The sequence below is a fragment of the Thermobia domestica genome, chromosome 2 (assembly GCF_964235325.1).
Source record: "Thermobia domestica chromosome 2, izTheDome1.hap1.1, whole genome shotgun sequence".
NCBI classification, from domain to species: domain Eukaryota; kingdom Metazoa; phylum Arthropoda; class Insecta; order Zygentoma; family Lepismatidae; genus Thermobia; species Thermobia domestica.
The window spans coordinates 387422394-387450141 of record NC_137455.1 but is presented as its reverse complement, the minus strand read 5'-3'; the positions used below and the strand labels follow the sequence as shown (position 1 = coordinate 387450141).

Below are 27748 nucleotides of genomic sequence, written 5' to 3'. Positions count from 1 at the left end.
TACAGAAGTTAACGTGGATAACGAGAAATTTAAATGAAATGTACTGTAATAATTTCTTGAATAATAAAGTATGAGGTACTATAACTCCCGGCAACTATAAAGTATAATCCAGTTAGATTGTTGATCACATGTTCCTATGCTCTTAGAAACGAACCACCGCATTCACTTCATTTTTGAATATTACCACAGGAAAAAATAACTTATTTTCTTTGTGCTATTACTGTCTATCTAAAGTGATTATATATAAATCGGATTATTCAAAACTATTTCACCTATAATGCAAGTGCAGGGAAAAAGAAAAAAATAATGCATTTGGATAAATGGCAACCTTTCACGCATCGCTTCCTTCAGTTGTTCGTGACAGTTACCATGGCAACTACAGAACCCAGCGTGTTTACGAACTGTATGCTGGAGCCGGAGCGCAATGTTCCTGTACATTAGATAGGAAGGTAAGAAAGAAAATACTTCTGATTTTTCACAAATAGTAAATATTTTCTGTATGCATTTTATTTGTAATATGATGTTATTGTAAATCGACTAAGCTCGTTTTCCTTTTGGCTGTCGTGTTATTAACACGAAAACAAGTTATACACTGATAATTGTTAATGCATATAGCTTTTTATAGGCCATCATAGATCTTTGCTGACTATTTGCGTATTTATATTTCATACACACTCCTATTTGCGTATTTATCTTTTTTGTAAATACATAACGTTATTTCTAATGATACATTAAATTGATCAGAAATCTATGAACTACACATTCAAAAAAGTAGTCGGCCCGGCAAGGTTCTAGAACACAGGTCCCCATTCCCATTTAGCTGTATTAAAAACAGAAAACAATGTGCCCGGCGGGGCTCTAACCCGCCTTCACTCGTTGACGCTCGCTCGGCAATACTATATAAATTTAATATTAAACTGATAGATAGGAACAAACCTAGCTACTAACCTATGTGGGGGGACCGTGTTCTAGAACCTTCCCGTAGGCCCTACATATTAAATCTGCACGACAATATATAAATAGTAAGGTCCTATATTACAATAAGATTATGTAATAAGGTCCTATATTACAATATTAAGATAAGTGTATTGATTTATTTACATAATTAATGAACTGAAATTTATGGTGTATGACTGTAAGTTAAGTTTAGGCGCATCGGAATTGGGAGAATTTGCAGACAAAATTCTACTCTACACCGAAAGACACAGTTATTGGAATGAGTAGGAGAAAATAATTTGTAAACTTTAATTGATATCTCCCACAACAATAAGCAGCGCTTATTATAACAGATGTCAAAACATTTTTTTTTTTTTTCATTAATTATCGCATACCATTTTACAAAGGATTTACACTAAATAGCACGATATTACATCCGTTTGGCACAAGTAATATTCATGGGCATATCACAATCGTCTATAACTACAACGTTTCTTTTCCTCCGTAGCCCTCGTCGCTGGCCTAATAGCTAGCGCCTGCACCTCCTTTGGTTAGTACATGTGTTTCCGGGTTCGATTGCCGATGGGAGAGCACACAAATATGATCACAATCATGAAACAGGGTTGGCTGGTTTAAACTACAAAACGAAAAATGTTCCTAAAAGTGTAAGTGTTCGTAAAATCTTGATGAACACACATTTGTGGGTTATCACGTTTCACTCCCGTATATTATTCGCATTATTTTCAGACCTAAATGTCCATTCATTACTCAAAGAGATTATATTACAAAAGCAAATTTCTTTTATATAAGTTTGTGAATGTTTTGTGATTTTTTATAGTTTGTTATTATTGTTATGCAATTGCAATCAAAGGAAAATTCTAAATATTTTTTTCATTTTAATAATGTTTACTATTGATAAAATAGATTGAAATGCCGTACTTTTTTTTGAGGGGTGTCATACAAACCCCACGAGACATTTATTGAAATCAGAAGTATCTTTGGTATCTATTTATGTAAATGTGTCAGAGCCAAGATGGACTCAAATAATTCGTATCTTATTCACTTTTCTTACTGATATGCAAATTAAGTCGTTGTATTTCTTTAACTTGGACTAATAAAAGTCGTAGTGAACTAATTTGAACTAAATTAGTTCTTGTGTACTCTGCAGTACTTTGAACTTGTCGATATGTAATTCTGTATAATGGTTTCACTTGTGCAACTGTTTATTTTTTTGTCCTTCTGAAATGATCCTTGACAATTATAGATCAGTACAACGTATTTTTAGCAGGAGTCCTTTGTAAGTGAGTCGGCAGATGTATCGCATTTGTGGCCAATTAGTCCCGGTTTCGAGTTCAAGTGGAGGACAATTTCTCTCGGTTGTAAGCCGAGAAGCGGTTTGGATTCCTCTTTATGCTTATGTGACCCCTTCCAGCGTAACCCGGTTGTTGCATAATAACACCAAGGCGAAACAAATTTATTTTTGTCCATATGTGATATAAATACATAAAGCAAATTATTTTTACCAAAAAAATGTTTAAACCAAAAAACCAGGTTTAAACCAAAAAACGAGTGTTTTGGTTTTTCAATAAAAAACATGATTTTTGCCAACCCTGTCATGAAACATTTAACTAGAAAATAATTTATATTTTTCTCTATTTTCCTTTTTTGCTCACCTGATACCACTGATACCAACCATACAAACTTGCATTCTGTTCACAATTTTCCACGTTACTAGGTATAGATAAAATTGAGGAGACAATCACAAAATCATGTCGTCCGTGCAAATCTTGCAAAAGGTAGAGAATGTTCATAATTATGGAACTAAAAATTAAATGTTTTGCGCATACCTTCACGTAAAACGATGATGTTTGGAACTCATCTTCGTATACAGGAATAATGCCCAACTACAGATCACAAACAATAGTGGGAAAGGAGACATGGTGACTCCAGACCGTATTTATATATTGTGCGCCCATGTGCTCTAAATAATTTGCCGTCTCCCCCCCCCCCCTTCCCCTACACACACACACATAAACTTATGTCTCAAACAAGGAAACGAATCATGATTTTGCAAAGATATCAGCTCTTGTTGCTTAGCAGTGTAGATATTACAAGTTACAAAGTGACAACGTAATTTTAAATGGCCTAATTATCTCAATTATGATTATGATGTGGCGTTCTGTCTGGAGGTAGGTGTTCGACCCGAAGCTTCTTGGGGAAGATGAACTCATGGTAGTTTGCCATTGTCTTCCATGGGATGATGATGACGTACTAAGGACGGGACCTACAGCTTGCGTAAATTGGGATCCGAACCACTTGCGTCTCCACAGGGAATCGAACACTGGACCCCTTATAAGGCAACGAACTTAACCACTCATCTATTGGAGACATATTTTCTCAATACTGGCGTCTAATTTATTCATAGTAATGTAGGTTTTAATTTACTGTCCGGAGAAAATGCATTCTATTAATTCTTAATCAACCGTTATGTCATTTTTATATTTCATAATTTCACTTCAATTATGATTGAATTTCATGGGATTGGCTGACAGACATTGGTGGACGTCACTGTAAGACACTAATAATTATTGGTGATAACTGATAAGAAAAAGAATTGTTTACATTATTCACCGTCAGTACTGGTTTAATTGCATCTATATTAATAATATAATAAGCTGTCTGTCTGTCTATCTAGCGCTTTTCAACTCGAGAACCATAATAGATAGAAACATGAAATTCTAATATGTTTTAAAGCTCTAAGAGAAATGGTCCGAATGACGTGTTCCAGGTCGCTAGGTCACACCTGAGCTGAGATATGGGGGTGCAAAGTCCCCATAAGAATAACATGGGGCATTTTAAAAAGCAATCGAAAACGACCAATATTAAGAGTTGAATTCATAGTTTTTGGGGTCGTTGAGATGAATAGTGACAGTTTTAACCCAATTCAACTTCAAGGTCATACTCCATTCTCCAGGGAGAGGGATCTATTTTAAAAGTAATCGAAAACGACAGATATTAGTGTTGAATTCATAGTTTTCGAGATTGTGGAGTTTGACGGTATCAGTTTCATGATATTCAAGTGTAACCTCACCTCTTGGTGTGGGAGAGGATGACTTTTCAAAATTAATCAGATAAGCTAGCTAATTAGCAACTACTGTAATTAGAGCAAATTAACAACATAAACATATTTTCTCGCGCTTGCGTGGGACTCTGTGGGTTGCTAGTTTTAAATATTACTTTATTTTGAATCTTAAAAAGAAAATCTAAAATTTTGCCTCCTCCTAAATTATGCCCCTCTGAATAGCACAGAATAGCACTTACCTAAATACGGGCCTGGGTGGCTCACTGGTAGAGCGCTTCCTCTAGTTGGATCCTATAGTAGAGCCAACAAGAGATGGTCCGTGAAGTTTCTTTCCACATGTGGAGGGAAAATGCAGCCTAACGGGGACATATAATCATTAACCTACGGGGCATAATCGTGGGACGTAAAATTTGAAATTTAGTTTCAATAGTTAAAAACATTATTTTTCTTTCTAATGTTTTGTTTTCACTCAGAATCAAAAGAATGTTCTAAAGTAGACCTAATTACAAATTGAACAGAATTTAATAACAATCAAATTTAGTAAAATAATTTATGATGAAAGTTTTATTGTTTTTTTTAAATGTATATTCATGTACACTCAAATAATTTAAGATACTGTACACAATTTATACCGTATACATAAATGGATTTGTGGTGGACAGTTTTTTTATATATTTTCTCGGAAGTTTTCCGTTTCCTTCCACATATCATCCCACAAATTCATTCTTTTTGATTAATCATCCATCTCCTTGAGCTTAAAAGTACCACCGTGGGACGTTACACTGAAGGAGTCTTTCTATTTTATATCCAGTCATGTTTGTCAATAATGTAGTTGTTCTACGTAAGCAGTAAATCTAAACTGAAATATTTCAGTTACTGTTATTTGAGTTACATGCTTGCTATAAAATAGTGAGAGTTGAGGTGGACCGTGAATGGAATCTGGATCTCCTGGTCGTGACGGCACGTTAATCACTACACTATCCTGTCTTTTCCTGGGCAGCTACACATTTTTCAATCTTGAGATCGGCGCTCAGCCACAGAGACTGGGCTATCCAAGCACAATAAGAATTGCGGTACACTCCATGTAGTCTGAACAGCTGAGCATCAGCCATTGTCATAGGTATTGTGCTATTATTGGTAGGTGTCTTGCCGAAAGTTAGAAGCTTTCTCAGCTGACTCTTTCGTCTTACCATACCTCTTACTACAACTCTCATGATATAATGCCTTCTCAGCCAATGTCCCAACCAGCTTTTCTTACTCGTTTGTGTGGCTGATCAGAAAGGGTAGCGTAGTGGTTAACACACAAAGACGATTCGCCGGAGAGTTGGGTTTGGGTTGATTTGAGTTTGGGTTTACTGCTGCATTTTTCACTCTTGGAATTTCATTAAATTCTTAACTACAGAGAAGAACTCTCTCGTGCCTGTATGTTAGCGTACACGTCTTCGGAGCGAGAGACCCAGGTTTGATTCCCGGTGGAGAACGTGGTTTGGATTCCACGTCATGCTGTAGGTTCACGTCTCACATAGCCTCGGTACTAAGCGGAACCTAAACCCAAACTCATTATTATTAACAGCAGTAACTACAGAGAATATGGTGTAAGGAAAGAATTGGTTCTTCCTTCACTTTATCACAAATGCTTACAGTTACGTATCATTTGAATATCGATAACAGACGATTTTGTTGGTGGGACTCTTTCGAAGCATACACTGTTCGGAAGGTGCATAAAATTTATCGATCATAAATGAGGTAAATTAGATATTGTATTTTGTTTGTTGTTAGCTAATTTTTACTTTCAGTGAAATTACATTTAATTTCAAAGAAAATGTTTATCTTGGGCTGAGATCGAACCCAGGTCTCCGGCTTACCGTTCCGATGTTTTACTTACTTCGTCGATGTGGGCACTGCCACCACTGAACAATAGTAGAGTATTGACTGACTTCTGACGCGTGGATTATTTCAGTCCCGGCCCATGTGAGTTGTTGGTGGACAACTTTATATTTGTAGGTTTTACGGGGTTCTCGTGTTCCCCCCTGGAGGCGCGGTGGCTCAGTGGTAGAGCGTTCACCTCTGGTGCTTGGGGTCCCTGGTTCGATCCCAGCTCGCGCCATGTGGACTTTGTGGTGGACAAACACCGTGCTCGTGGGTTTTCTCGGGATTCTCTCGTTTCCTCCCACTTTCTTCATTCCACCATTTCACTCATCTCTCATCATCACCGTCTCCTTTAGCCTAACCGGCATAATCATGAGACGTAAAACTCAAAGATTTTTTTCATGTTTCTTCCTATATATATTAATTCCACCAATACTCCTGTAATCATTAACTGTCTTGTTCAACCGTCTCGCTTAGTCTAAAACGTATATCTGACCTCATCCCTAGTTAGTGGTTAGCGCCATGCCTTTCATACATGAGCTCCTGGGGTGGATTGCTTCTAAAGGAGATGGATGATTAGTGAAAGTGAATGAATATATATAAATATATGAATATAGCTATATTCCCAGTATGTATGATTTCGCCTAACAATCGTATTGACCTCAGGATGAAGAGTTTTAGCTTCACAATAATGAAGAACGGAAGAGCTACCGCCAAGTTGTGAGTTAGTGTATGTATTGATCTGTAATATTTCCGTTTTTACTACATCGTGTGGAAAAGGGGCTAAGTTGAATAAAATCTAAAAAGTAGTTGTGAAACCGAAATTCTTTATTACTGTATACTTGTTAAAGACAACGGGGTTGGTTGCAGAAATTATACTAGGGATATAAGTAGATCTGTACGGATGCACATATTCAAGGGCATCTGTATCAATACAGAGTTATGCAGATTTACTTTTACTTTCTTAGGGCCGCGGTGGGTCAGTGGCAGAGCATTTACCTCTGGCATGTGAGACCTCTGGTTCGATCCCAGCTCCCGCCAAGTAATTTTTGTGGTGGACAAATACCTTATGCGTGGGTTTTCATGAGAATTCTCTCGTTTTCTCACTCATTCGTCATTGTCCCATTATCATTTATATCATCGTCACCGTCACGCTTAGACTTCGTGCATAATCGTGGGATGTTTTATTTAAAATATAATAATAATAATAACTTTCTTTTCAGATGGCGGATAAAATTGCGGATGCTCGTGAAAAGACCAGATAATTTTTTCGAATCACTATTAAATATTCATTTCTTTTATTAATGTGTGTGTCGTATCATTGAAGCACAAGAGCTAAGTGTTCCGTTGCCTTTTTAAATGAGTTGTGATGAGGTACTCACTCTCTCTCAGTGACGTTCTACATTTATTTCACCTTTGTGTTCGGAACAAAGACGTTCATGTTTTATGTAGGCTATAACGAAATGATTATATGAAAAAGGCAATGTCTTTCTGAAATTATGTGACGGGTACGCTATTATCAACTTGACAATTTCCTATAACAATGTTTTTATCTTTGTACCTGTGGTTCTCTTCGTTTCTAGTTTATGTTCGTATTTCGACTCACAACTATTTCCTTTGTCAGATATCTGTATTTGAGAGGACCTTAGTAACTACACTTTTTTTTTTTTAATTAATCATGTAATTTATATCTGCATGGATTTTATTGCATTTTGGTTAGTATAGCTACTAACAATCAGAAGAGCGAAATCGTTAACTTGAATTTAGTCAATATTATATCAGTCTTTTACAATTATTACGTTAAAAACTATTTTTTGGAATCCTAATTGTTGTAGAACAAGTAAGTTACATATATCTTATTTCATTATCTACGGATGGGGTAGATGTTGCGGATACGATATTTTGCATCTACGCAGACCTATAAATATAACAATAGTTTTAGGATTCTCAGAGTATACTATAGGTGGAAGTTAGTGATCTTAACCCTACAATGGTCGGATTAGAAAGAGTTTCACACAAGGACGGACGTGATCTAGGAGATCCAAGTCATATTTTTTCAATTAACGCACATGTGAAACGTTATTTCTTTCAGTTTACAATAACAATGTAATTATTTTTTTAAAATGATTATAAATTACCTTGGCATTTTACATTTACGAAAAACGCAAACGAAATTAGACGAATAGACACAAGAAATCCAAGAATACGAAAGGGAATTGGCTAAGTCTCAGAGACCAAAAGCAAATTAAACGCTTCATTGTGCATAGATTAACAGCGACTGAATTGCACGTATACATACTATCCTGTGCTATCATTGTCTGAAAAGTAATGATCACTGTAATCATTTTCTGAGCCCCTGGTGGAGCAATTTAAAAACTATGAATAAATACCAACTTTCCCCACGTCGGTGGGTCTGACAGACCCAGCACGTCCATTTTATTTCATGTTTCTACCTCAATTAAAATATGTTATGATCGGTACAGTAAACAAGAGACCCAGGTTGATCCTTCATAATTTCACTCACTTTGAAATTCATTAGTAAATATTAATTGTACATGTGATAAACGTGTTGACAATACCTTTTCAGTTGGTGATGGAAGAAGATTCGAGGAGACAAAAGAAACAAACGCTTCTGGAGAAATACGAGCTACGAGCAGAAGATTTGGATTACAAGTACATTGAAAAGTGCAAAGACATTAAGACATTGGAAAGAATTATCAGGATATTAAGGTAATACTTAACTGTACGCAACTGCCACATGGTTTTATTAAATAAAAGAAATATTTACTTATAAACTATATTTCCAATATTATGAAGAAAAGCTTATTATTTCAATGACTATCTGAGGATGACAGGAGAGAGACAGTTGAAATATAATTGGTTCAGCGTAGTACGAAGGGAAGTCTGAAAATAAGTTTCCCCAGGCGACTGTGGACAGAGATGGGGATGCAAAACCAAAAATAGCATGTGACACTCAAGATCAGACGTACCTTTATTTTTCCACATAAGTACCACGTACATTGAGACATTTGTCATACTGGTGTATAAGCTTCAAAAACCCTTTCAAGAGAAATTCCGGGCTCTGCATGCGAACAGCTTCTGTGACTTCAGCATTGCTCTCAAAGCGCCTGCTGCCGACGGTCTTCTTCAAAGCCAGAAACAGATGGAAGTCACTGGGTGCGAGATCAGGACTGTATGGTGGATGGGCAAAGCGCTCCCACCCAAGAGTTGTGATATGGAAAACTTATTTTCTGACTTCCTCTCGTAGTATTTGGTGGCCTAGATGGTAAACTCTTAATAAAGATATTAAGGTAACTTATTTTGTACTGACATAAGAAAATAAAGCATTTATTGAATGAATTTGTAATCTAAACTTTTTTAATTCGTGCATTAAGGCGTGGATAATTATGCCTCGTAATTTCTTTGCTAATATATAACAATTTGGAGAGCTCGTATTACGTTCTATTGTATGTAATTTCAATGAACTTCACATATACATACGAATAAACCAAATTCTACACTAAATTCACACGTACACCAATACAACACTAGAATATTATTAATCATATTCATACAAATTCTTAGACAATATCAAGTTAACAAAAACACAAAACTCGTTACACCACACCGGAGTAAAAGTATATAATGTACTTTCAAATTCTGGAATAATTAACTTTTGACCAGAGTATATACACTTATTTATTAAAACTAAAATACAGTGTAACGGTTTCAACAACTTAACGTTATCTTCATCAGACATTAACTGAAAGAGATATCTTCAGAGCATAGAAATATATACTAAAAGTGAAAGTACTAAGATTCCTTGTTTGTATGGGAAGCCACGTGAGTCTTCCTCGGGTCTCATCTGTCGGCCACCTGTCTACATGTGCTTATCTTTTCCAAACATCTGTTGTTTATAATTGGCCAATTGCCTTAAAAACTTTCTCTTAATCCTCCCTTGATGCCTATTAGATATAATTTAAAAGTATCAAAACCAGGGTTGGCTGGTTTAAACCAAACAAAAGAAGAACGAAAAATGCTTTTAAATCGTGTGAACTTTATGGTGAGTCTCCACATATGAAACCATCTGCATTACGTTTATGTACTTTTCACCTTTTAATCAAGGAGTCCCGTGTTCAATTCTCGGTCGAACCACAACCCATCTTTCAAGTGTAAACCAGGTAGCGATTCGAGGTGTCCCTTTAAGCGAAAGTCTTCTCCGTGATAACCTTGGTATTTCATAAGGATGTTAATCCTAAACATACGAAACGAAACCAAATTATGTATTTCTACTTGTCTGAATGCCTGTTGTTTTATAAAAAAGCCAAGGTTGCTTAAATATATTGATAGAAATTGGCAAAATTTATCAACTGCCTACGCAGCTTCCAACATCAGCTTGGATTTGACTTTGTTTTAATTTTATTGAATGATATCTACATACCAAATTTGTAATTTAATACCTCAGTTTTAGCGTAGTGATTATGATACGTTGACCTTAAAATTTTATATACAAATACATTTAAAGTAATAACAGGGTTTTCCCAATGGCTAAGGCGGGAATTTACCGATTTATATATAGTTGTATAATGTATTTACTTGTGTAACTGTTTATCTTTTTGTCCTTCTGAAATGACTCTTGACAATTATATTAACAACTAGGCCTATGTAAAGATCAGTACAACGTATTTTTATCAGGAGTCCTTCGTGAGTGAGTCGGCAATCGCATTTGTGACCAATTAGTCCCGGTTTCGTGTCGAAATGGACAATTTTTTCTTGGATGAAGCCGAGAAGCGATTTGGATTCCGCTTTAAGCTTATGTGGCCCCTTCCAGCATAACCTTGTTGTTGCATAATAACACCAAGGCGAAACAAACTAATTTCTGTCCATATCTAATATAAATACATAGAGTATATTATTTAAACCAAAAAAACCTGGTTTAAACCAAAAAATACCGGGTTTAAACAAAAAAAACTGTTTTTTTTTTGTTTTTTCAATAAAAACCATGGTTTTTGCCAACCCTGATCAAAACTGTACTAGTTACAACTGATTATAAATATAACAATAAAAAAAGTACATATAGAAGTAACAAAAAATGTAACAATATATAAAACTACAGATATAAGTACAACAACATTAAATATATGGATATAAATTACATGTAAATCTGTCTAATGTTGCTCTTTTTCAATTTGTTCCAATAATTTATCTCATATCTCATGTATTAACAGTGCACTTGTGCAGTTCGTCAATTTGTCACTTTTTCTTTCTTTATCCTTTGTGCTTCCTTCCATTTCCTTATTATTGCTCTATTTTCCCTTTCTAGCCCCTGTACGCCTTGTAACACGGTGGGTTCGATTCCCGTTGGTCCCTGTTCGGGATAAGCCATTTTTGTAACACGATTGGTTCGTGTTGGGTTCGGTTCCAGTTCGGGACAGCCATTCTTGTGACCTGCGTGGGTCCGTATCTTGTTCGGTACGCCTTTTATTATTATTATGGTACTGGGTTCGATCCTAATGTGTGCGTTGCCAGAGTAAAGACTTTAATTACAATACATAGATCCTACAGATCCCTAGGTGGGGTCGGACATCTACCATAGTCCGGGATTCGATCCTTTGCTACTAATATGTCTCCTTGAATATGTCATAACAATTGCATCATTCATTTCAGCTTACCATATAGCCACTGGACACACAACTTAAGAATTCGAACCGGAACGTTTTAGAAAACCAACATAAAATAAATTCTAATTGTACATTTAGCGCAGATGCAATTTATTAATGTATGTATTACTAAGTTGCATAGGCGCTATTCACTCGTGCTATAAAAAAAAGAAAATGAATTAAGTTATTCCTTAAAATTAACACATGTAAATTTAAATCATTGTTATTATTTTCAAAGGATACTCAATTATTGGATTTTGCTTTTAATTCACAACACTAAAACTTTACGAACATATAATACATAAATAGTGGCACTTCACTTTTAATAACCAATAATATAAGCCCATTTAATACGAAAGACGCGGATGTCGCGGTAGACACGAATTATTCGTTATATTTCACCACATGGTTGATTCTGTTATTCACTAGCACTGTTTACTCACTGTGACAATTGGAAAGGAATTGTCATTGGCGGCTCCTGAGGATATGTCCAGAAGGTTGCGGGTTGGTTTCTTTACATCTTTTTTTGATGAACAAGTGGTTTGGCTGCTGGCTTACTCCATCTCGCTGTAATGACTTTGTATTTATTTGTAAACGAATACTTTAAAATTTGTGATCATCTTCGTTCTCACTACATTGTTTCCAAAGTTATGTTTTACACTAACAAAAAATTTGACGTTATTTCAAATTGTTTCTTCATTTTAGTTGAGCGCACCATACTCAACGTGGTTGCTTCTTCGTAAGTGTAAGTCAGACTACCGCACCTTTTCTTTCCGTCTCGTCGTGTTGCTAGGCAAAAGAATCGGTTTGCTACGCAGTTTGGTGATGTCAAGAGCTAAAAATAGCCATGACAGCCCATAGACAGGAATGTTTTGAGACGACGTTTGTCCATTGTGCTGAATTTTAGGTCCTTATAAGGGAAGGAGAGAGGAACTCTGTGATTTCCGTTGGAGTCGAGACGTACATACATATATGCACATTCGTTTGTTGGCTGAGAGAAAAATTCTTGGAAACACTTTTATGCGAGGTTCATTTAAAAGGTTAAAATTTTCTTCTTAAAAATTGACTGAGCTGAAGTGTATGGTTACAAAGGCGCTCGACAGGACGTTTGTTTTTGATCGAAGAGGAAAAACAAACAGAACCCTGCAACACTGATCACTTCACTAGTGTCACCAAATTTCATTCATTGGTCTTCAAAGGGTTAACATCACTTAACTCTTCTCGTGACGATATAACGAAAAATTTTCAAAGTCCTTTCGGAAAAACGGTAACGAACACGTGGGCCATACGAAACGAAATTCGGATTACGGTTGGGCAATAATTTCAATAAAGTCTATCAATGTCTTTCATTTTATTATTGTATGTTGTCGTTTTAAAATATTTAAGTGCCACAATTTCCAACTCAACAAAATATAAACAAAATTATTGTTATTTTCTTTCGAAATATCACATTTAATAATTGAACAACTAATTACTGGCATTGTTTACCATTAAACATAAAAACATTACAAGTATATTAAATAATCATTGTAACCTAAAATATTTACTAATGTAGTGCCTTGTACTTCTATATATAACATAAATTAATTTTCTTATTACTATCAAAAAACATTCATTTTCAATATTTGCTTTCATTGAAAACAACTTCTAATATTCTTGAAGCTAACCCAATAACTGTATATTCATTTCGTATATTTTTATTAGTAGTAGTCTTATTTCAATTCTTATTGCTACTATGAATCAAATATATAGCATACAAATTGAATTCAAATATCAGCACATGTAAATATTTTCAAAATATTGGTTACGATATAAAAAATTTTTTACTTAATTCTACAACAATACTAATTTATCATAATATTTTACATTTATTACATTCTGGTTAAAACTTGACCAAGAATGGACTGAGCAGTGGATGGTTTGTCAAACCATTACACTTTTTAAAGTGTCTGCCCTCCGAAATTTCGAAGATACCTACCCACATTAAAATGTCATTTATTTCCATCCCCGAAGCAAAGTGAAAAGATAGGATATTCGAGTAAAATTTAAAAAATAATATAGAAGGGACTAATAAGAAAATTGCCTACTCCGGGCATTACATAATATGAATAACCCAAAATATTGGAGGAACCTTTGCTTCAATGTCTTCAAGTTAAGACTTGAAATATTTTCGTATTCAACGAAAAGATTAATGCATAGTAAATGCAACAATGGTTGCTAACAATTATCACATACACAACTTACTTGATACTTATTTATAGTAAGATGTCTCATTGTATATTCTTTTCAACTTAACAACGCGCCATAAAGGTGGGTACATGTGTAAAACCATACTACTACAATAACTTACTACACCAAAATTCAAGTATCCTCAGCTGATTAGTAATCCCAGAGGCATACTGATTGGTTAAAACAAATAAATTGATATAACACATCGTAAGTATACATTACTATTAATTGACGCATAGTTGTTATTTAGAAATTGAGAAATTTCACTAATTAATTTAAAATGTGCTTATTCAGGTTTATTACCGAATGATTTCTCACCAAAATATTTAAATTTGTGGTTCGAAACATTTTTAATTTTGTAAAATTGCAACACTGTGATGAAATATTTAATATAAATTTTCTACATCTTCACAATTCAAATTTATTTCCTTTCACTATATTTGAAAATTTTCGCTGCGCAAATTCACTCTTGCACTTTGAAAAGAAACACTATATTTTCTATGATTCGAAAAATGAAATTTCATCGTGAATGCATTAACGAAAAAAAATATGCTATTACAAGTAATTTCGTAGAACATATATTTCAAATATCAAGATTTTTTTTTTTTTTTTTTTTTGTTGAAATATTAAAACCATTGCAAGTGTCGGTTTCATACAGTACAAGCAGTCCGGCTTAACGAAGTTTCGTTTATCCTACACCTACTCGAGGCTTTTTCAACACAAAAACAATTTTCAAAGGTTTCATTTGCCAATAATCAACTAGCATGAATGGTTTCTCAGCATGTATGACTGCTGCATAGCACAAGAAATTGACTAACTTATCACTACTTGAGTTGCAATTACTTTTCATTTGTGATAATTTTCGACGTGCACCAATTTTACTATATTTAGGTTGAACACTAGATTGCTTTTTTCTTTTCACTAGGTTTTTCCATTTACCTGTATGCTTAGCTTTTGTTATGACGTCACGATCAGCTGATAGCACATCGCTGACAGTAGCTGGTGATTGACATTTAATTTTACTGTCACTTTCACTCTCAAATCGATTAAACGTAAAGGATTTATTCACCCAGTTACCACATTCTTCCTGAAAAGGTTCGTGATATTTATTTGTAGGTGATGAGTGGTCAGCACCTGACCTATTTACTACGCCATGAATCGCTAAGTTACTAATGTGATTCAATTTTAAACTTCGGTCACTTGTCTGAGCATTGGTGCGACTGTTACGTTTATTCCTCAAAGAACATTTACGAACATACTTGGAAAATTTTGAAAAACAATACAGCATGCGTTTAACTCTTTTTAGTTTTCGTCTGACTTTACGTACTTTCCTTTTATTTTGCCGGTGCTTTTTGCCACATTGAACCTGTGAACTATATTTTCTTGCCCTTTGACAAACAACATTTCGTAATTTACTAAAATATTCTTGACAGGTTTTTAGTTTCTTTTCCCACGTTATTGAGTTATGTTCATTACCATTAGGCCTATCTGGCATAAAGCCGTTTGTACTATATTCTGAATACACAATTAAAGTGCAAGTAACTATGCAAAAGGTGACATAATTCATTTGTCCTATCTGTATACTTTTAACTTTCAACTCACAGCTTAAAGAACTACTGTTCTCTTGACAAATCTCTACAACCCTAACAGACACAAAAAATAAACAAGTTTTGTGAAACGGAACGCATTCCAATTTACTGGTTAGCGAGGTGCCATAAAAACAATTTTCCTCTAAGAAATACATCACACTACAAAGTTGCGCATATGGGCTACTTTCATTCCCCTTTTCAACGCAATTTATTACTACTTTAGTAAACCTTTCTGTAGTGAAGCACGCATCGCATTCCTGAATGCCTTTTGTCCCCTTACAAAACAAACAAATGACAGCTGGGACAGCTGATCGCTCGCTCACACACGGAGCTACGCTAGACGTGATCGACTTGATTGGTAGGGTTTGCAAGACAGCTGGGTTGTTATTCTTTTTTCTTCCTGTTTCTTTTCTTCCTGAAACGCTATTCGACAGAGACAAAACAAATTCTTTGGCTTGGCCTAACTCAATGTTAACGTGATCGACAACAAGAATGATTTGTTTTTCTACCTTTAATTCACTGTCAGATATTTCTTCAACCTGTTCAAATTCATTGTCAACAAATTCAATATTAGCTTGATTTACTATAATAGGTGGTGACTGAGACTTAACACATGGCAAAATAGTACAACTTTTAACACATTCATTTTTCACTGTTCGTGCGTATGCTTTCTTAGCTACGGGGGCAATGTCCCACAAAGTACCTACAGACTCATATTCAACAAATTCTAAGCTATTTTTAGCAAATTTTCTTTCTAATGGTACTGTTTTCCTTCTACAACTTTCATAATTTTGAACATTTTCTAACTTATTAACATTTACAGGAGAATCAGCAAACCTAACCCGTTTTTGTGATGTTGTTTTACAGTTTACCTTCTTTTCCTCGCTGGAATCCTTATTACAACTAATCTTATGATGTCTTAAGTACTTTTTATATATCCTTTCGGCTACCCTTTCTTTCGCAATACGTACTATCTCTGAAATTTCAAAGTCAATGTTTAACTTACGTTTGATGTCTGACAAAGAAACAGATTTTGATTTATAGACACATTCATCTTTAACTCTTCGATAAAGCTCAGATTCACGTATTTCATGCATTTGAGACACAATTTTATCTTCAACTCCTGCTCTATATTCTCTATTGCTTTCTAAAAGAAATTTTGCAGCTTCCTGTTTAGCTCTTTTACGAATTTTGGATGCTTCCTGATCTATCTTCAAAGCATTTTCAACATCTCGCAATGTAAATGGTTCTATTCTATATCTAAATTGCATTTCTACCATTACATACTCTCTTTCTTTTAGAAATTTTCGCATTTCCTTCATGACAGGTACCATTTCTCCATTCACATACATGATGACTGATTTACGAAATTTAAACAACAAAATTAAAAAGTACTAAGAAGGCACTACAATTTACCTTGATCAAAAATACAATTAGCGTCACTTCTATGTGGTTTTATCAAACGTTCCAGTACATAAATTACTAGTTTCGATTTAACGGTTCAGGAGTTCTGTCTCTGTTTCGGAGCGCCATTTTTGTAACATGCAGGGTTCGATTCTCGCTGGTCCCTGTTCGGGATAAGCCATTTTTGTAACACGATTGGTTCGTGTTGGGTTCGGTTCCAGTTCGGGACAGCCATTCTTGTGACCTGCGTGGGTCCGTATCTTGTTCGGTACGCCTTTTATTATTATTATGGTACTGGGTTCGATCCTAATGTGTGCGTTGCCAGAGTAAAGACTTTAATTACAATACATAGATCCTACAGATCCCTAGGTGGGGTCGGACATCTACCATAGTCCGGGATTCGATCCTTTGCTACTAATATGTCTCCTTGAATATGTCATAACAATTGCATCATTCATTTCAGCTTACCATATAGCCACTGGACACACAACTTAAGAATTCGAACCGGAACGTTTTAGAAAACCAACATAAAATAAATTCTAATTGTACATTTAGCGCAGATGCAATTTATTAATGTATGTATTACTAAGTTGCATAGGCGCTATTCACTCGTGCTATAAAAAAAAGAAAATGAATTAAGTTATTCCTTAAAATTAACACATGTAAATTTAAATCATTGTTATTATTTTCAAAGGATACTCAATTATTGGATTTTGCTTTTAATTCACAACACTAAAACTTTACGAACATATAATACATAAATAGTGGCACTTCACTTTTAATAACCAATAATATAAGCCCATTTAATACGAAAGACGCGGATGTCGCGGTAGACACGAATTATTCGTTATATTTCACCACATGGTTGATTCTGTTATTCACTAGCACTGTTTACTCACTGTGACAATTGGAAAGGAATTGTCATTGGCGGCTCCTGAGGATATGTCCAGAAGGTTGCGGGTTGGTTTCTTTACATCTTTTTTTGATGAACAAGTGGTTTGGCTGCTGGCTTACTCCATCTCGCTGTAATGACTTTGTATTTATTTGTAAACGAATACTTTAAAATTTGTGATCATCTTCGTTCTCACTACATTGTTTCCAAAGTTATGTTTTACACTAACAAAAAATTTGACGTTATTTCAAATTGTTTCTTCATTTTAGTTGAGCGCACCATACTCAACGTGGTTGCTTCTTCGTAAGTGTAAGTCAGACTACCGCACCTTTTCTTTCCGTCTCGTCGTGTTGCTAGGCAAAAGAATCGGTTTGCTACGCAGTTTGGTGATGTCAAGAGCTAAAAATAGCCATGACAGCCCATAGACAGGAATGTTTTGAGACGACGTTTGTCCATTGTGCTGAATTTTAGGTCCTTATAAGGGAAGGAGAGAGGAACTCTGTGATTTCCGTTGGAGTCGAGACGTACATACATATATGCACATTCGTTTGTTGGCTGAGAGAAAAATTCTTGGAAACACTTTTATGCGAGGTTCATTTAAAAGGTTAAAATTTTCTTCTTAAAAATTGACTGAGCTGAACTGTATGGTTACAGCCTTCCCAATCTATATCATGCCTCGTTTATTTTGGCATGTTCTTTGGAATATCGCATTATTTTCTCTCCTAAGTATCACATCATCTCTATGTTGTTTTATTCTCTCCTTAAGTTTTTCTCTGTTTCCCCAATGCATATCATGTCACAATCTTTACACTCCACATTATACACTACACCTTCATTATCCTCATGTATTCCACTGTATTTTAGTTTCAATAAATAAATATATATACTCTGGTCAGAAATGTTAATTATTCCTGTAATGAGTTCCAGAGATGTTATGGATAGAGTTGAAAATTCTGTTAAACAAATGCCAGATTTGCAGTTTAAATGACAGGGGTTAAAATACTGGTACTAACATTAGTTCTAGGCTACATATTTCAAAATAGAAAATATTACTGTGCACCTATTTTTTTATAAGCTCTTACTGAAAGGATTTAAAATTCAAGGAAGTGATTTGATTTTGTACCTAATTAAATTGTTGAGCTTGTTGACAAGCATGGTTTCCACAATATTTTGGGCTTTTTAAATTTTAAGGACAAGGAACAGACTATATAACGGAATCAGAATGATAATTTCTCATTATATCGAGGTGCGAAGTAAGATTTTGTTTTTTAGGTTAAATTATTGTGAAATAATCTCATGCTGTGCTAATTGAATAATACTTCGTCAGATCTTTCTAAGTAAGACCAGGATACCAAGTTACTTAGTGAGACCATGCAATATATTATAAGGGGATCCCGGTGGCTCAGTGGTATAACGTTCATCTCTGGTGCATGGGGTCCTTGGTTCGATCCCAGCTCGCGCTAAGTAGACGTTCTAGTGAACAAACACCGTGTGCGTGGGTTTTCTCGGGCTTCTCCCGTTTTCTCCCCGTTTCTTCATTCCACCATTTGCATTCATTTCTCATTATCACGGTCTCCTTTAACCTGGTCGGCATAATCGTGGGACGTAAAACTGAAACATTTAATTCCATTTCAGTATATTATAAACAGGAATTAATGTTTAAAAGTTACATGCGTTATATTATAAATTACATGAACATGTACTATTTTACCATTTTTGTTATACTTTTCCATCATTTAAATGTTTAGCATCTGTAAAGTGTTGATTGTAAGTAATTTGTATATTCTGACGAAGCCATGAGCTCACAGTTCCTAAGGCCTAAAAATAGGCATGTATTAGGGCAGAATTATTTTAACGCCTGTGATAATTATGTACAACCATGTTCAATAGTTGATAACATTTCCTTTCGACCGTAACTTTTGAATACACCAAAATTATTCTGGGACACAAACAATATAAACAAAAAATAATAATAATAATAATAATAATAATAATAAGAAGAAGAAGAAGAAGAAAAATTCCAGAATCTTGTACATTTTTTTCAAAGATTTTGAAATAATGACCGTCCCATCCATCCTAAACTACCTTATGTATGCCAAAGAAAATTGAAGTAGTGTTCACTCACACAACACAAGACCCACAAATGAATGAGATATTCCTTATATCAAACTAAGCAAAACGCAAAACAATTAGTAGTTGGATTGAAATTATATAGCCTAACGTACTGCCACATAGAATTAGAGAAATGAAGATTAAAAAATTAGAGTATTTTTGTTAAAAAAAATCTAATAGACAAATGTGTATATATATGTATATATAGTAGTGTAACACGCTAAAAATTTAACATAAATTAATATTTATTTTTGTAATTAAAATAAATTGCGAAATTGTATTATTTTAAGTTTTAAAATAAATTGTTTTCTTTCACTGCTGTTGTGGGTTAGTCATACGAACCTTTGTTAACAAGGAAAGACAGTAACTATCACACACATTTTTTTTTTTAAATATAAAACATTTTTTAACTAAGAAATAAACTATTTGATGTAAACGTTGTTAAATTAGTAAGACAACCATTTTTTTAATGAATGGCTTTTTTTATTTTTTTCCGCCTAAATAGCATTATTTTTTAGACAGCTTCGTTTTGCTGATTTGGCGATGTTTACATAATATAATTTTATTTCCTGGTTGAGAAATGTTTTATGTTATTATCTTTCCTTGTTGACAAGAGCTTGTGTGATTGACCCGCAGCACAAGTGAAAAACAACGATTTATTTGAAAATTTAAAATAACTTTACAATTTACTTTCATTACAAAAATAAAAAAAAAAAATATAAATTAAATTCAATCTTTAAGTTTTACGTCCCACAGTTATGCCGGCTAGGCTAAAGGAGACGGTGTTGATTAGAAAAAAATGAAATATTTAAGCTTAACGTCCCACGGTTATGCCGGTTAGGCTAAAGGAGACGGTGATAATGAGAAACGAGTGAAATGGTGGAATGAAGAAAGTGGGAGGAAACGGGAGAACCCCGAGAAAACCCACGAGCACGGTGTTTGTCCACCACAAAGTCCACACGGCGCGAGCTGGGATCGAACCAGGGACCCCAAGCACCGGAGGTGAACGCTCTACCACTGAGCCACCGCGCCCCCTAGTGTTGATTAGAAATGAATGAAGTAGTGAAATGAAGAAAGTGGGAGGAAACGGGAGAGCCCCAAGAACACCCACGCACATGGGTTTGTTCACCACAAAGTTCACTTGGCGTGGGCTGAGATCGAACCAAGGACCTGATGCACCAGAGGTGAACGCTCTACCACTGAGCCACCGCGGCCCCCTCATTACAAAAATAAATATTAGTGTATGTTGAATTTTTAGCATCTTACAGTATTATAGAATTTCAGGAAGTATTATAGAATTAATAGAATTCAGTAGTATTATATTATAGAATTCAGTAGTACTATAGAATTTTAGGAATTTCAGTTAGTGTAGGAATCATCTTGTATTTTTTCTCCATTGGTTTTATACTATACAAAATATAAATGTGGTGTAGGTGAACTATAATTGTAATCATTGATTCATGTCAACTAATCACAAGATATTATTGTTAAACAACAGTAAATAATTCTTGTCTTATCAATTAGAACACATATTTTCTTATCTGTAATTTAATCCCTCTTTCCTTATTGAGGTTGTCTGTGAGTGCTGGGGAAAAAGGGAAGAACTGATTCATAGCTCTTTAAACGAAAAAGCATTCCACATGTCTGTCATCATTCTCGATACTTTATCAAAAACGTTTCAGGTATTTCTTTGATCTTTTTTAGTATGTGATGATGGAGAGTCCATACAATGGATATTTCTCCCTGAAATCATAAAGATTCTAGAATTTAACAATATACACTTCAGATTTCAAAATCCTCCAGTCAATGCGTCTTCCATTTTTTATCATCATCATCAATTCCTGATTCCAACATTTTGTTGGTCTGTATGTATATAAGATCTTTTCAACAGGTACTTTCACTTTCCTCATTCCTTACTCTTACTCTTAGACATATTTCCATCTTATTCTTTTTTCCATTCTGCTAACTGTTCCGTTGTCATCCTAGTGGCTGTTTTCATGTCATTTCTACGTGTAGAAACTTCTTGGGTAATGATACTTCTTTAATTTTTTGAACATATTCATACGAGCGTAGTCTAGATTTTTTTCTTTTTTTTCGGAAACATTCTTGGTTGTTTGTCTTCTGATGATCGAATTTCTTATTCGGTCTTTGTTGTCTTTCCCAGAGTGTTTCTACACTATTACTTGATTCTGTTTTCTTTTCATCATTGTCTATTTCAACAGCTCACCTCACCTCTGGTCTAGGAGGTCCCTGGTCCGATCCTGGCTCCCGACAAATGGGCTTTGCGGTGGACAAACACCTTATGCGTGGATTCTCCCGTTTACTCCCACTTTCTTCAACCATCTAATAAAAAATGAAATGAAATCTTTGAGTTTTACGTCCCACGGATATACCGGCTAGCCTGAAGGAGACTGTGATGATGAGAAATGAATGAAATGGTGGAATAAAGGAAGAGGAAGGAAACGAGAAAAGCCACGCATACGGTGTTTGTCCACCACAAAGTTGACTTGGCTTGAGCTGGGATCGAACTAGGGACCCCACTCTAGAGGTGAACGCTCTACCACTGAGCCACCGTACCATCTTCCATAGTATCGGTGCATAAATATATGTTAAACTAAAAGAAGAAAAAACACAGCTTAGGGTATTACGGGTACAAAGTATGTATTGTATTACCATTTTAATTTTCTTATTTGATTCCATATTAGATCAATTGAGTTGCAGTTTAACCTCCCTTTCAGCACTGAAGCTGTATGAGACGTGGACCTAAGAGCTTAAGGTGAAATCCGGACCGGCGTAATATATGCAAATTTCAATACTTCTACCGAGAACCAAACCCGGGATTTTATGCACCAAAGCCGCGAGCGCTAGCCATTAGACCAGCGGAAGGTTATTTTCGCTTCAGTAATATGTCATTCTTGCTGTAATTTCTTCATTCGGCCATTTTTCGTCACATCTAACTCTGGTTTTGGTCTCTCCAATGGTTTCCCTTTTTTTCGTAAAAGAACATTTCTCTCTATTCGGTCTTCTTTCGCCTATGGCACAGTTCAGAAAGTGAGCTTCAGATTTTGTAGTCATTCTGTACCAATATTATAGGAAATCATGTTGCAGGAAACTTATTTATAGGTAAAGAAAATAGATCAGAGTAAACAACTTCTGAGTGGTATAACCTAAGGAAAGAGGAAAAATCCATTTGAAAAACACTAAATTAAATAATGTGTTACGAATGAAAAAATTGGGGAAATATAGATGATTTCGATAGTCACTCCTGCTCTCTTTCTCTATATTCTTTGAAAAATGAATACAACCATTGAGTTATGTATAATATAGCTTAATTGTGTTATATTAATAAACTGTGCCATGCACTTTTTCCCATTTTAGCGTTTACCTTGTTTGCCTCAGATTATACCATAAATGACCCAAATTAAATAAACTAAAGTCTGTAATTTAGGAAAAGGTACGGTGGCTCAGTGGTAGGGTGCTTACCTCTGGTGCGTGGGGTTCCCGGTTCGGTCCCCGGCCTACTAACTTTGTAGTGAACATCATCATGTCCGTGGGTTTTCTCGGAGTACTCCCGTTTCCTAACGCATTCTCATTTCACCAATTCTTCCATCATCATCCACTTGTCTTACTCATCGTCTCCCTTAGTCTAACGGGCATAATCGTGGGACGTTAAACTGAAATATTTCATTTCACTTAGGCAGAATCAAGGCATTGTCTTTGTATTAATTTCACAATGACAGTCTAATAACTTATTATTTTGCAGATCAGGTGAAGAAGGTATATTTCCCCATTTAATTGAGTTTGCAGAAGAGCATTTGAGGAAATTGAATCCTAAGAGCCGATTACTTAGGAAAGAAGAGCCAGTTCTCACAAAAGCATCCTTAGACTCTGAAGAATGGAAGAAAATATCAGAAGAGATGGAGGTAAATTCTTTTATTTCTTTTCTCTTTTACATGTTAACCACTTGTGTTATATTGGGTGGTAAAAAAACTTCTTTTAGCTTTAATTATGTTATGTAAAATAGCTGGAAATAATTAACGAATTACTTTTACGTTTAACAAAAAATTGGTTACTTAAATATGTCCTCTCGTGGGAAAACTAAATATTCTCCAAACGTATCGAAACAATAAGCTAATTCTGTCTTCGATGGTAAGATAACAAGGATAAAAATGGGTGAGGGAAATGTGGTATGGGAAAAGGAATATACACCACCAAATAAATATAACGTAAGAGATGGATACTAAAAACAACGACCAGAACATAGTGGACGAAAGAAAGAATGAACTGAGTTGAAAGAAATGCGCGTCTATGTTAGGCCATTATTGCCAGATCCAAAATATACATCAAAGGTAGGTAACCAGATTATCTATGTTGCCAAAATCCAGATTTAAAGTCGGTTTATATTTATGAATAAAGAATGATTCTTTAATCTCTTTTTCCCTGAACCTATCACATAAACATGTTTTATGTTATGTTGTATGTTGTTTTAGGTGAAGTGACAATTCCGACATACCCTCTTCTTGTGACTTTTTTGATTGTCTACTGTATTCTTTAATTCGGGTGTTGATGTTACGCTTGGTTTGACTTGTACATGAGAAGCCACATTCACATTGAGCACGATAAAGACCTGATCTATTTAGTGGAACAACAAAACAACTTTTAAAACCAGTTAGATGCTTTTTTAAACTTTTCGGGGGATACTGGAACCAGATATGTTATGCTTTGCAAGAATACGTTGATTTTTTGTCGATAATTGTGGAAAGAAAGAAATTCCTATCCAAGTTTTTTGCTTCTTTGGGAATAACTGTTTTAGAGATTTGCACCAATCTGCGTGTTTGATTAAACTGTTTTTGTAAGATACGCAACTTATAACCGTTCTTTCGTCCTGTTTGGTATAAAATCTATATTTCATCATTGAGATCACTTGGACGATCACAAATTAGTAATGCCCTAATTTTAATTTGTATTTGTATTTTATTTTCATCCTTTTTTGTACATTAAATATAAAAATATGTTCTATACGAATGGTTCGGATACGTCATAAAGTTACAAACTATCTCAATCTCTACTGTGTGTATCTACAACATTGCTAAAAGTACAAATGATTAACAGTACCTTCATATACTATACAAATTAATAATCTTCGTCGCATTATATATATTCTTTAATTGAGATATTCAGTTGCCCAATAAAACCAATGGGAAAGCAGAAATTCTTTGATCAGTTTTCTAAATTTTCCCATACTTTCCACTGCGTTAATTTTGTAGGGTAATTTATTATACAGGGCGTTTGAAATCAACACCAACAACGTGTGGGAATATCATAGATATTCAGCAAGTATAGATCAACTTGGATGCACAAATGCTTCCTGTTTGGAGTTATAGGCTGCCGAGAACATGAAAAAATGAACTTTAAAGGTCCATAGCTCCAATACTATGGGACCTCCCGTAGTCGGGTCAAGACTTTACTTAACAACTAGTTTGTGTCCTATCCAAATATCCATGTTTCAGAATCCTGTGGTACTTCCGCAACAATTTTTATAGAGAAAGTTGGTAAATATTTCAAATTATATGCCTGTAGCCAAACTCCCTCTATTTTGTTGCGTGAGTACCACAGGATTCTAAAACATGGATGTTCGAATAGGACACATACTACTAGTTCCTAAGTGAAGTCTTGACCCGACCACGTTAGATCCCACAGTATTGGACTTATTAACCTCAAAGTTCATTTTTTTTCTTGTTTTCGGCAGCCTATAACTCTGAAATGACGGATTTCTGCACCTAGGTTGGTCTATACTTTTCGTCTTATTTTGTGTCAGGAATCACTTCCCAAACGTTATCGGTTTTGTTTTGAAACACCCTGTATATTCTAATTGCCGTATATCTCGAATCTTGCTGATATATACGGAAGTATTATGAGGAAGCATATGGAAATCTATTTTTGTTTTTAGTGTTATATTAATACTTATTTTCATTTTAATTCTGAAATATGACCCAAGTTTTCTTTTGGCAAAGATTAAAATGTGAGAAATATATGGTAAAATACTGTTTTTTTAATTTTTATTTATTTATTTATTTATTTTTTTTTAAATATTCCTTTACACGAATCCCTTGGCTTTGCATCTAGTGCTCTTCTTTGTAATAAAAATATACGCGTAATTTACTAGCTGTATTTTCCCCAAAAATATTATTCCATATGTAATATGTCGCTCGAATAGACTTGAGCAGACTTTTATTTAATTACGTTTGTAGCAAAGCAAATACTTCTAAGCTTGTTGGCTAGTAATTGGATTTTAGATTGTAATTTGTTGACAAACCTAAAAATTATAAGTTATATTGATAATTAACAATACTATTTCCAATTTTAATTTTCTGTCTGTTTACTGGTTTTCTTCTTAACATGACGAAAGTTTATTGCTATGGTTTTGTTAGTATTTACTTTGAGTTTATTGTGTTGAATTATTGTTGTATCCTTAATTTTAATGATTATTTCCCTTCATTAATGGCTGTAATAACCAAGCTCAGGGCTCATAGCGGGTCACTTTTTTAACTAAAAGTTACTTTTTTTCAAGTTAGTCACTAAAAGTTACTTTTTTCAAATTTGTCACTAAAAGTTACTTTTTTGGGAGGTGTAGTGACTTTTTCGTGTGATTTATGTTTGGCATTGGCAGTTTTCTAAGAAAAATATTATAAAAATAAATGTAAAAAGGCAGAAACTCATTACTCTTCTGAAAATTTCAGTAATTGCTGCCACATGTGAAACAGCTCATTCTCACTTAAGCTTTTATTCTTTCTAAAGCACAGTGGATGGTTGCTGGAAGCTTAAGCTCTCAAGGTGGGGTTGAGAACCCTTCTGTGTCTATTCTGTCATAATAGTCTTTTAATTTTCTCTCGTAATAGTTAACGCTCCGCTCAACGTTGTGTGTATGTATTTGTGTGGTTCATGTTCGTCTTGTGTTATGCTTCTTGTATGTTCTTCTTAAGAGTAGGTGATGAATTTGAATATTTCATGTCTTTGAGAACTCTCAATGCTAAGGTAAATATAATGTCTGGGATGAAGAAATTCAGAAATAGGCCAGAACTGGTTCCACTTACTCAGGAGTTTCTTACATCTGCTAAGTCTGCTTACCATAACTACAAAGCATACTTAGAAAACCTAAGAAGGAAGCTCAAAAAGAAGAAGTAAAGAAGAAAAGGTGAAACAAAACAAACAAAGAGAGAGGTAATGAAGAAATTGACAAAGGAAAAAAGGGGCATGATGAGACTTTGGTCACTTTTTTGTCACTTTTTCGTGTGCTTTTGGTCACTTTTCAACTATTTACAAGAGACCAGACCACTATGACCCCTGAAAGCTTGTATCGTCAGCGAAAAGAATTGTTTTTATTAATAGTAGCGCTAGAGATAAATCATTAATAAATATTATGAAAAGAAGTAGTCCTAATCACGGGCGTCTCTGGCCTAGGCCTGACGCGTCCCTTCCTCAAATATTTTGAGTACGAGATAAATGAATCAGTGCTGAAAGTATTTACATCTGTATTGAAGAAGTAAAAACATAGAGCAAATTAAAGTTATGTCTGTTCTTAAACATTAGATTAATGTGACTAGAATGTCCGCCTGACGTGTGTCACTTTCAAGGAACGTTTTTTTTTTTTTTTTTTTTTTTTTTTTTTTTTTTTTTTTTTAGTTACGCTTTTTGGTTAGTCAAAGTAGTCTCGGCTGTAGACACACAATTTTTTCATTGCTTAACAAGCAACAATTGGTTTCCATGACGAAGGGAGACTGGAGAAAGGGAGGATGTATAGAAAGTTTATCTGCGAATTAAGAAAGGAAATCTACAAAGACAGGGAAATATACAATAGAAGCGAAGGTGACAAGAGGAATTTAAAAAGATAGAAAAATTTAAACGTTATATATGAGAGTAAATTTCATGCGAATACTGTAGACGGGCAGCAAGGGACAACTACTATGATAATATA

General features: G+C 34.7%; 1 protein-coding gene across 2 annotated transcripts in view; it reads left to right on the top strand.

The window, feature by feature from the left end:
* Window positions 1-291: 291 nt before the first annotated feature.
* The window catches only part of LOC145678902 (uncharacterized), a 79413-nt gene continuing 51956 nt past the window's right edge, over window positions 292-27748 (top strand). Inside the window, exons 1-3 of one of the 2 annotated variants that reach the window (XM_081749508.1) lie at window positions 292-449; window positions 8475-8617; window positions 23537-23696. In XM_081749508.1, the coding sequence (XP_081605634.1) occupies window positions 321-449; window positions 8475-8617; window positions 23537-23696 (432 nt within the window). In that variant the 5' untranslated portion in view covers window positions 292-320. Of the gene's footprint in view, window positions 450-8474; window positions 8618-23536; window positions 23697-27748 lie in introns of those variants that run through there. The other variant, XM_081749509.1, reaches the window with a different exon arrangement.